At 38.9% G+C, this 12338-nt stretch overlaps 1 protein-coding gene across 8 annotated transcripts in view; it reads right to left on the bottom strand.

Annotated features, from left to right (window-relative positions):
- The window catches only part of LOC105467566 (EF-hand calcium binding domain 11), a 161107-nt gene that overhangs the window by 81970 nt on the left and 66799 nt on the right, over positions 1-12338 (bottom strand). Inside the window, exon 6 of one of the 8 annotated variants that reach the window (XM_071099730.1) lies at positions 7555-7642. The exons of the other annotated variants lie outside the window; for them this stretch is intronic. Within the exon in view, the coding sequence (XP_070955831.1) occupies positions 7570-7642 (73 nt within the window). The 3' untranslated portion in view covers positions 7555-7569. Of the gene's footprint in view, positions 1-7554; positions 7643-12338 lie in introns of those variants that run through there. 8 annotated transcript variants of the gene reach the window in all.

Below are 12338 nucleotides of genomic sequence, written 5' to 3'. Positions count from 1 at the left end.
CACCAGTCAGTGTAGCACATGTGTAGCCCTGGACATCTAAGGGCATCACAGACCTGTTATTGCTGAATCTCAGGTGGCTGAATGCCACTTGTCCCTCTAAGAAGTTGGGGGATGTTGACTGCTTGGGGGTCATGTAACTAGTTAGCATGCCAGAGTCTCATTCATTATCAGAATTAAACAGACAAATTACTCCACCAACTAAGAACTGCCATGCAGGGGAACTGCCCTTTTATAAAGACCATTGGATCTCATGAGACTTATTCACTATCACAAGAATAGCACTTGAAAAATCTGCCCCCATGATTCAGTTACCTCTCACCGGGTCCCTCCCATGACACATGTGGATTATGGACCTACAATTCAAGATGAGATTTGGGTGGGGACACAGCTAAACCATATAGCCACACAGTTGAGGTACTTTGTTTCAGCCAACTAAGATAGCATTAGTCAAGAATGTTGAGGTGGAAAAAAACGGAGGCAGGTCTGGGTTGTAGATGAGACAGAATTTGGTGACCAGTTGGTTACAAGTGGTCAAGAAAAGAGGTTGACTTAGAGGTTCCTGATATGGGTAACTGGGTAAATGGTGACATCATGAACCAAGAAAAGTTACACAAAAAAGAAGGATCAGCAGGTTAAAGGTAATATAATCTGTTTAGAATATGTGGAGTTTGAGGGGTCAGTGGGGATACCCAGAGAAAGAGGTTCAGTAGGAGTTGAAGATGGGGATGAGACACTGAGAAAACCAGGCTGAGCTAAGGGAATGGAACTGGGAGCCCTCCATGTGAGAGTGGAGCCTGTGAGTGAAATCTCCCAGAGAAAGTATACTGGTAAGGAAGAGAAAATTGGAAAGGGCATGCAGGCAGAGTGCCATTTACCAAGGGAAAGTGGAAGGATTGGCTGTTAAAGGTCGGACCCAACCCAGGAGACAGCAGTGTCAGATGCCAATGGAAAAGGACATCTCAAGGAGGTCATTAGTTTGAATGTTGAAAAGGGTTCAAAGACTGAAGGGTGAAGGTTACATCTGGCAACAGGGAGATTGTTGGTGAGCACAGCAAAATTATTTCAGTGGAGCTGGTAGAAGTGACAGGCACACTGTACTGAGTTCAGAAGTAGAGACTATGGGGAAATGAAAACAACAAGTAGACTACTTTTCCCAGAAGCTTGGCTGAGATAGAGCTAGAGAGAAGGCAGGGCCCAGAATGGGTTCTATTACTAGCATCTGTGGTGGTGGTGGTTGAGGAGGAGGGAGAAAAAGAGGAGGAGGAGAAGATGGTTCCATTAAACAGATGAGGCTGTATTTAGGTCATATCCTAAGGTCAGAAGGTGCTGGGCCTCTTGGACATGCTATCTCTAAGACAGGGTCAAACATCATCATTACAATGAGTTATTCCTACTCCCATTTGGGTAGCTGATTAGGACTGGGGCAATTTCTATTCAAAATATGCACATGATTATGTATGTGAGATGTGTTTTATAAAAAGTAAAAAAACAAAACAACATGCGCATGGGTTCAGATAGTCCATTTGTAGAGAATTCTTGATAGGCTTCTGTGCAATGCAAGGCAGATTACATTCGTTTGACATTATGAAAGGTTAAGTTGGGGGTCACGGGAAAAAAAGAGGGGGGATAGTAAATCAAGGAAGAGGTGAAGAGAAACTTTACCTCTTGGCAGCCCTGCCTGTCACAGCTAAAGTTAAGTGAATTCCAATCCCCGTTTATGCATCTACTTTCCCACCAGACTGCAAGTTCCTTGCCTGCAGGACATGTCTTGTTCAGTGCTGTAACCTAGAGCACCTGCGCCATGCCAGGCACCAGGTAGAAGTCCAGCCAACACTGAATGGGGAAGCTCTACAATGGCTGTAGAACCAGGTCTTCATGAACTGATGCCTACATCCTGCTTACAAGGCAAGAATGAGCCCACGGACTATCCACAGTTGATGTCTACATCCTCTCGTAAGGCTAGGATAGGTCAGAGAGGGATGTTTGACTGAGACAGTCAGAGTACTATCTACTCTGAGAGTAGATGACCAAAAATATTATTATTATTATCATTATTATTATTTTTTGAGACAGAGTCTCGATCTGTCGCCCAGGCTGGAATGCAGTGGCGCAATCTCGGCTCACTGCAACCTCTGCCTCCCAGGTTCAAGTGATTCTCCTACCTCAGCCTCCTGAGTAGCTGGGATTATAGGCACGTGCCACCACACCTGGCTAAATTTTGTATTTTTAGTAGAGACGGGGTTTCACCATGTTGGTCAGGCTGGTCTTGAACTCCTGACTTTGTGATCCACCTGCCTTGGCCTCCCAAAGTGCTGGGATTACAGGCATGAACCACCGCACCCGGCCAACCAAAAGTATTTTTGAGTGAAGTCAAGGTTACATGCAGTGAAATCGGGTAATGGGGCCAAGAAGAGATTCTAAAAAGACAGAATACACTGGATAGGATTAGTATTGGGTTTAAGAAATCTAAAGAGAATTCAGAACAAAGTAGCGAAGGTGCACATGATCTTATGTCATTGCTTCTCTAACACCATTTTCCACAATTTAAAATTTATAAAATTGCAAAGCATCTTGCAATTGTTGGTATCTTAGCAGTGTGTCACAGTTTAACAGGCAGAACTTTTTCTGCCTTTACCACTTTTTTTCTGTCATTAGTGGTACATAATATGATGGTGCCCCTAGAATCAATGGTGTCTCAGATTTACTAAAATATGGTATTTTACTCCATGAAAGGGTTTGGCAGTTGTTTGGATCTACTGTTTTAATTAAAAGCATTCAGCTTTAGCAATGGGTAAATCCTAAATACAAATCGGAGTATCTCAAAAGGCACCCCTTTATATATTAAGACATTGGATAACTATTCTGAGAGGCACTGCATACTTCAATTTACCATTCTCAACCTCAAAACACTGAGCAGTAAGAACTCTGATTGGCAGAAGCACTGTGAAGCTTTATCATGAGTAATGATATGTAAGTACCAAAACTCAATAATAAAAGCTTGATTATTTCCACTTCTGCTCAATTGTTTTCATGTTTGTTATTAAATCTGTACCTTCTTTCCAACGCTACAGAACGCTGGTCATTTTCTCAAATGGATGGGGAAAAAACAAGGCTTGAGATTCCATGATTTCAAAAGACAGATGACTAGGAGAAAAATTCTAGCTTGCAGATGGGACATACTAAAAGATGATCTGAGCAATGTTTTGTGACAACAATCCTTTCATTAGATGACCCCTGTGGTAGTTGTGGTATGTGGGGTTTGTATTGCTTTCCGTTTTTACAAGGTCAAATCTAAAGCCAAATAATGGAAATGCATTCTATTTTAACTGCCAGGTATGGGATGAATTAATTTACTTGCTTATTTTTAAATGCGTCTACTGGCCTTTAGAAGCTATTATTTATATAAAGGTACTTCTGAACTTTACAAACAGGTCAGATGCTACCCACTATTTAAATATTTACAACGAAGTATTAGAGTTGTATAAAGCAACAATCCCTATCCAAAACAAGAAAATAAAAGATGAAAATCATCTCCAAATGCCCTTCTAAATCACATTTAAATCATTTTTATAGATTTGTTTTATCATACTGTATTAAAATATATTTTCTCAAAATATTAAATTATATGAATGTCTAAATATATCTTCACAGCTTTATATATAAAGAATATGGAGTACATTTTACATAGCAATCAATATCTCTACTTTGGGCAGTTATTTTAATGATTATTATAATTCAGTATCTAACTTTTTTAAAAAACTGACTTAAGAGACAATAACAAATGTGGGTCATTTATCTCAAACTTCTTTGAGGTCTAAATTCACTTTCTTTCTTGGCTCTTCTCATTTTCATCTTGTATCTGATTGCTTTACAAGACACATGTCTCTTTCTTCTTTTCCATAGTTCCTTTTTCATTCTTTTTTAAAATTGCTTGTTGCTAAGCAATGTGCATAACATTAGGCTATACATTTCATTATCTTAAAACATTGTCTACTTGGTATTCTTTTCTTCTATTACTTTACCTTGTTTGAATTAACCCAAAATGTACTTTCTGCCCTTTTGACCTTTCTTTTGCCAAGACATGATCCCCCCACTCCCTGTCCTCTGATCATTACTAAACAGCTATTGTATTCAATATTTAGCCCAATTTTTTCTGTTCTCCACTGTTTTTGTTAAGCTCTGGTGGACAAACTCTTACATCATATGACTATTTTTCTTTTTAGTGTACTCGATCCTACTTCCTTCTTTTGTATTTAAAGACATGAGAAAGATACCTTTTATGAAATTTAGGTCATTTCGTATTATTTTCCTTTTATCACTTTTGCTATTCCAGATGTTCATTCCTTTCAGTATCATAGCAGGTGTTATTGTTCTCTTCCTGACACTTCTTTATGTTAGTGATAATAGTAACTATGCTATAATCCTATAAAACCACATTTCTTATTCAATTTAAATTTGTTCTATTTTTCAATGAGTTACAATGCATTTAATTCATCTGGCTATGGTAACCTACACAAAAAAACATAAACATGCCACCCCGCCCAAAAAAAAAAAAAAAAAGAAAGAACAAAAAAACTCCTTAAATATTTAAATTACCTACAAACATATACCATAATTTTCTTTTACATATGTCTGAATAAGTATTTTTGAAGAAGACTAAGAGCACACTTTACTTTTGCCAAACCAAGTTAATTTGTAGGCTAATTTGCACTGCTGGGCTCATATAGACTCTTCTTCCTGTTACTTTTCATGGAGACAATAATTTTTTAAGGAGGGTATAGAAGGGTTTATGATTCAAGATTACCCAATATTCAGCTTGACTCACTCTGAGTATCACCTTATAAACCTGCATTTTCTAATTATAAAAAGAGAAGTGATGCTTCTTCCCCTATTACAACACAGGGATGCTACAGAAAACTTTTAGCAAAATTCATTGTGTATAAACTCTCCAGAACAAACCTGCTCTATCAGAAAAGCCAAATATATGTATGGGTACACATGTTAGCATTAGTATATGCTCTTTTAAGATTTGGCCTATTAATAGTTTTTCAGTTTCCATTTATTCTAAATGTTGTGAGTATACCTTTCTTAGTATTTACTGTATGACTCTGCTATGTTCTGAACATTTGTGTCTCCCTAAAATTCATATGTTGAAACCTAATCACCAATGTGATGGTATTAGGAGGTGGGGCCTTCATAAGAGTAAGTCATGGGGAAGAGCCTTCATGAATGGGACTGGTGACCACGAGGCCCCAGAGCACTCCCTTGCTCCTTTCCACCATGTAAGACACCATTCTACGAACCAGGGAACAGGCCCTAACCAGACATTGAATTTGCCAGTGCCCTGATCTTGGACTTCCCAGCCTCCAGAAGTGTGAGAAATAAAACTCTGTTGTTTATAAGCTACCCAGTCTATGAAGTTTTATTATAGCAGCTCAAACAGACTAAGACGAACTGCATTCTCCCGAATACTGGACTGCATAGGCAGATGAAGATGCTCAAGTTATTACATTAAAAGAGTCTTAAGAATATTTCAAATTGATCCTTCACTTCACTAAACTGAGATCCTTCACTTCCGTTTTTCTTTTCTTTTGAAGGTGGTTTACAATTAGTTGAAAAATAATGAAATCGAAATAAAATGGAAAAAATAATTACTAATTACTTCACAGAAAAAAAAAGATAAAAACACACCAGCTGTGTCAGTCTATACTCTATGACTTCTTGAGAGGTAGTTAGTGTAGCTGTTAGGAGAAGGCTTTGGGGTTAGTCTGCTTGGTACTTATCTATCTTATTTCACTAATATGAAACGAATATTACTTGTGGGACAGTATAGCATAGTGGTTAAAAATACAAGCTCTGGAGTCAGATCACCTGGGTTTGAATTCTTACTTAACCACTTACACAGATGCCGACACGCACATGGAAAGTTACTGTGCTTCTGCATCTCATCTTCCCCATCTATAAAATGGGGAAAGGACAGAAGTCAGAACCATGGTCCATCAGGTCCACTGATGGGTGGTACCACAGAAATCACAAACATACATGTCACTGTCTCCTGTGGTCTCCACAGGTGCCCTAAGGTGACTGTCCCAACTACTCTCCATTCTTATTACCCTATTTATTTATTCTGCATTTAGAACAATTGGTGATTATATGGTTATCACTGGTTTAGTTTACTTGTTACTGTTTTGCCATTTAATGTTACAGAACAAAACTGTCTACTTCACACCATATCCCCACTGCCTAGCTCAGTGTAAGCAAGTAACAGGTGCCTCAATAAATCCTTGTTAAAAGAAGAAGTGAAAGGCTGAATAACTGAGCTCTTCATCAACCCCAGTATTTAGAGATATACAAAAATCTCAGTTTCTTCACAATCCACTCTCTACCCATCAATAAAAAGTTTTATCTAAACTATTTTCAGAGCTACTTATATTTTTGGTCTACTTTATGACTTGGAACATATATATATCTGTTTTTTCTTTGTCACCCAGGCTGGAGTGCAGTGGCACGATCTTGGCTCACTGCAAACTCTGACTCCCAGGTTCAAGCAATTCTCCTGCCTCAGCCTCCCGAGTAGGTGGGATTACAGATATGCACCAAGATGCCCAGTTAATTTTTGTATTTTTAGTAGAGGCGGGGTTTCACCATGCTGGCCAGGTTGGTCTCAAACTCCTGACCTCAGGTGATCTCCCCACCTCGGCCTCCCAAAGTGCTGGGATTACAGGCATGAGCCACTGCGCCTGGCCTGGAACTAAAGTATTTTTTAATTCTACTACCAACTGTACAAAATCTGTTCTAAATTTTACTTGTCTTAAATTTTCCCTCATTAAAGGTATGAAGTTGAATATGTGCATGCACTTGAACAAAGATAATTTCAAACCTCGGTCTACAACCAAGATCAGTAGCATTACACACAGGAGCATGGATGCCTAGGGTTACACAAGCATGGGAGTATTACTATAATCAATTACCAGAACTTCGACTTCTATTTATAATCCTTACAAAAACTAGCTTGCTCAAGAGCACCTGTGTGGAGCGATCTGGTTTTCTAATCCCACTTCCCCTTTCAAGCACCTTTTTTCTACTTTACAAAAGAAAGGCACATTTCTGATCTAACATGCATTGCCTGAGTGCTGAAAAACTTCCTGGGTGCCAAGAGGGACAAATAAAATACTGGTATCTATGAAGCCTTTATTCGATGCATTATAAACTCTTCATTGAGAGGTTCAAATACTACCTTGTCTTATTATTTGTTTCTGTTAAGGGTGAAGCACAATGGGAAATGTATGTGGGGCATATGTTGAGATGGTCTAAATTCAAATATGTTATAGAATACTGATCATTTTGATATAGTGACTTTGACTCTTTCCCCACCACTGACAAAGAATGCACTGCCCTGGGAGAAAGCCCCATGAAAGGAAGCCAAAGAGATCATCTGTGAGAAACCATCTGTGATGTTTCATTTCATCCGGGTGAAAAACCTACAGCAAGTTTCCATGACTTCTCTCACTCTCTCTCTTTTTCTCTCTCTATCCATTCACTCATCTACTCACCTGAAAGTAAGGTTGTTTAAGATTTATGTAAGCAATGGTGGGAAATACCAATTTCCGACAGAGTGTACCTTCTTTGAATTTTCACCGTTCTTAGGAACAAGAAAAGCCTGAGTGAATGTTCGACCCACCTCTCAGTCTGTGGCTCAGATACATATAATACACAATTTAAAGAAGGCAGAGGTAAAAAGTCCTACAGCTACCGCTGTGGTTTGGATGCTTGTCCTCTCAAACCTCAGGCTGAAATTTGATCCCAGTGTTAAAGGTGAGGCCTAGCGGGAGGTGTTTGGGTCCTGGGGGTGGAACCCTCATGAACAGATGAATGTTCTCTCTTGGGGGTGACTGAGTTGTTTCTCTATTAGTTCCCACCAGAGCTGGTCGTTAAGAAGAGTCTGGCGCCTCCCGACTCTTTCTTTTGCTTCCTCTCTTGGCATGTGATCTCTGCACATGCCGGCTCCCCGTGCCTTCCACCACGAGTGGAAGAAGTCTGAGGCCTTACCAGATGCAAAACACCCAATCTTGAACTTTCCAGCCATCAAAATTTTTAGCCAAATAACCTTTTACATGATAAATTATCCAGCTTCAGGTATTCCTTTAAAGCAACACAAATTGACTAAGATAGTCACCTTAACATAATATTCTAGTACATCTTAGAAGAAAAGAAACTAGGCCGGGCGCGGTGGCTCAAGCCTGTAATCCCAGCACTTTGGGAGGCCGAGACAGGCGGATCACGAGGTCAGGAAATCGAGACCATCCTGGCTAACACAGTGAAACCCCGTCTCTACTAAAAAAAATACAAAAAACTAGCCGGGCGAGGTGGCGGGCGCCTGTAGTCCCAGCTACTCGGGAGGCTGAGGCAGGACAATGGCGTAAACCCGGGAGGCGGAGCTTGCAGTGAGCTGAGATCCGGCCACTGTACTCCAGCCCGGGCGACAGAGCGAGACTCCGTCTCAAAAAAAAAAAAAAAAAAAAAGAAGAAAAGAAACTGATATTAGAGGAATGTTTTGTAGTTTCTTGAATATTTGTTCAGACTCACAAAAGAAACACTGCCATTAAACTTTGTCAAAAGGTGACTGAATACATAAATATAGTCATCCCTTGGTATCCATGAAGGACTGGTTCCAGGACCTCCCATGAATACTGAAATGCATAGATGCTTAAGTCTTTACTATATAATACTGTAGTATTTGTATATAACCTAAGCACATCCTCTTGTATACTGAATCATCTCTAGACTATTCATAATGCCTAATACATTGTAAATGGCATGTAAACAGTTGTTATACCATATTGTTTAGGAAATAGTGACAAAGAAAAAAAGTCTGTATATGTTCAGTGTAAATGCAACTTAAAAAAAATATTTTCTGTCCTCAGTAGGTTGAATCCACAGATATGGAACTTGCTGATATGGAGGGCCAAATGTACATTTACTTTTTATTTGGACACAAATGCCAAGTCACCCGTCACTTCTAAACCACTCTCCTCTGTTCATTTAATTATTCTTCCCAAGTACCTGTTAGACATAGACAAATTGAACAGCATTGTGGAATCTACTACAAATAATGTCCATATAGTCAGGTACAGTGGCTTGCATCTGCAATCCAGCTACTCAGGAGACGGAGATGGGAGACTGTTTGAGGCCAGGAGTTCAAGACCAGCCTGGGACCTCATCTCTTAAAAAGTTTCAAAAAATTAACTGGGCATAGTAGCACACGCCCATAGTCCCAGCTACTCCAGAGGCTGAAGTGGGAAGATTGCTTGAGCCTAGGAGTATGAGGCTATAGTGAGCCATGATTTCACCACTGCACTCCAACCTGGGCAACAGAGGGAGACTCTGTTTCTGAAAAATAAGAAAACAATAATTTTTAAATGCCCCTAACAAAAAAAATTATACAATTGTATGTCCTCTAAGCCTCACATTTACTAATGGTACAATAGTTCTATTTCTACTATTAGTCTACTGCATATCATCATCACATTAACAGGGTAAAGGAGAAAAATATGATCATGGCAACATGAGAAGAAAAAGCATTTAATAAAAGTCAGTATCTATTCATGATAAAATTTCTTAGCAAAGCAGGAGCTCCCTTAATCTAATAAAGGTTATTTATCCCCTAAAAACATAACAAAACACAAAAACCTATTGCATATTCCATAGTTAACGTGAAATACTAAAGTTTTCCCCTCCCCCCACAAAGATGGGGAAGAAACAGGATACCTGCGCGTATAACTTTTATTTATGACTATGTGGGAGACCCTAGCTGATGTAGTAAGAGAAGAAAAAGAAATCGATGACATAAGAATTGGAAAAGAAGAAATAAAACTACTATTATTTGAAGATGACATGATTGCATGCCAATAAAATATAAAACATATACTATTACAATTACTAAGACAAAGTATTAGAATTAATAAGTTAACTTAGTATTATGTACTGAATGTGTGTGCCCACTCCTGCTCTCAATTCTGCGTCGAATCCCTCAACCACAATGTGACAGTATTTGGAGGTGGTGTCTTTGGGAAGTAATTAGGTCATGAGAATGGGACCATCATAAGGGATTAGTGCCCTTATAAGAAGAGCAAGAGATCCTCTAGTCCGTGCAGCTGTCCAGGAAAGGACCCAGAAGCACACAGCCAGGAAGGCAGCCATCTGCAAGCCAGGAGGAGCCTCCTCACCAGAACCAGACCATGCTGGCACCTGACCGCAGACTTCTCAGTCTTAAGAACTGTGAGAAAATAAATTTCTGTTGTTTAAGCCGTCCAGTCTATGGTATTCTGTTATAACAGATGGACTAGACTAAGACATTCAGTCATGCTGCTGGTGTAAGACCAGCATATAAAAATCAATTGTATATCTAAATAAGTAGAAAATAAAATTTAAAAATCTATATAACTACATAAAAACCAAATATCTCAGAATCATCTGACAAAACATGCATAAAACTTTTACATTAAAACTACAAAACAGTAAGAAAAGTTAAAGAAGACCTTTAAAAACAAAAGGATATACTTTTGTTTTTATGGGCATTGGAAGACTTAAACATTTTGGCATTGTCAATTCTCCCCAAATTGATCTAATCTAAAGATTCAATATAAATTCAATTAAAAATCCAGCCAGCGGGCATGATGGCTCACCATGCCTGTAATCCCAGCACTTTGAGAGGCTAAGGCAGGTGGATCATGAGATCAGGAGATCAAGACAATCCTGGCTAACACGGTGAAACCCCATCTCTACTAAAAATATAAAAAAATTAGCCAGGCATGGTGGCAGGCGCCTGTAGTCCCAGCTACTCGGGAGGCTGAGGGAGGAGAATCGCTTGAACCTGGGAGGTGGAGGTTGCAGTGAGCCGAGATCGCACCACTGCACTCCAGCCTGGGTGACAGAGTAAGACTCTGACAAAGAAAGAAAAGAAAGACAAGAAAGACAAGAAAGACAGAAAGAAAGACAGAAAGAAAGACAGAAAAAGACAGAAGGAAGGAAGGAAAGGAAGGAAGGAAAGGAAGGAAGGAAGGAAGGAGGGAAGGAAAGAAAGAAAGAAAGAAAGAAAGAAAGAAAGAAAGAAAGGAAGGAAGGAAGGAAGGAAGGAAGGAAGGAAGGAAGGAAGGAAGGAAGGAAGGAAGGAAGGAAGGAAGGAAAGAAAGAAAACAGCAACTTTTGGGTATGAAGTTGGCTTCTTGTTTTTTTCTTTCTTTCTTTCTTTTTTTTTGGTGGAAATTGAAAAGCTGACTCTAAAATTTATTTTAAAACACAATGGGCTAAAAATAGCCAAGCTAATTCTGAAGAAAACACAAAGCTCTAGGACTTATACTGCCAGACATCAAGATTACAAAGTTATATAATAAAGAGAGTGTGATATTGGCACAAAGATAGACAAACAGACCAATGCAACATCACAGAGAGTCAAGGGAAGTGTTAATGTTGCAGCCTCAAATCTGAAGGCAGCCTGTGGGCAGAACTGCTTCCTCCCCAGGGGACCTACATGTTTTCTCTTAAGGCATTCAACTAATTAGATGAGACCCTCTCACATTATAGAAAGTGATCTGCTTTACTCAAAATCTACTGATTTAAGTATTAATGATATCTTAAAAATATCAAGACTGGTTTTTGACCAAACACTGAGGCAAATATGACAAATATTAAGACGAGATAAAGACAAGTGGCTGAAATGCAAGTGTTCCACCGTATTATTCTCTATACTTTTCTATGTTTAAAATATTTCCAATGGACACAAAGAGATCAAGGTATATATCTAGTATCTTTAAATTTGGAAAGACTCCTGGTTTATTGTAGTTCTGATAATTTACAGCAGACACACAATTCTCAGAGACAGCCCAAAGAATCAGAAAATTTAATGAGGCTAAGAGATTAAATATATCCATTGTTAACTTTTTAGTTAGCTAATTACTATAACCTAAACCTAAGGTTAGTCTGGATACCTTCCCCACGTCCTAAACAACCCACAGAAAATCTCATAGGTTTGAATTAACAAAGATCAAATATCATATCTAATATAAACAGATTGTTTTCTATAATCTTTAATAAATTCATTGATTCATTCAACATGTGCTATGGACTAACCTGAACATCCAGAGGTATTCAAGAAAGAACAGACAACATCACTACTCTCATGAAGCTTTATAGTCAAGCATGACAGACAGACAATAAGCAAACAAAACCAAAAAATCTTCTCTGAGATTTGCTAAGTGCTATGAATGACATAAAACCAGGCAGCAGAGATTTACTGGGGATGGGAGATGGAGTGAAGTCACTTTGGATAGGAAAGGCCT

The sequence above is a fragment of the Macaca nemestrina genome, chromosome 7, assembly GCF_043159975.1.
Source record: "Macaca nemestrina isolate mMacNem1 chromosome 7, mMacNem.hap1, whole genome shotgun sequence".
Taxonomy (NCBI): domain Eukaryota; kingdom Metazoa; phylum Chordata; class Mammalia; order Primates; family Cercopithecidae; genus Macaca; species Macaca nemestrina.
The sequence above is the reverse complement of the archived record's forward strand: the minus strand, read 5'-3'. Positions and strand labels throughout refer to the sequence as shown.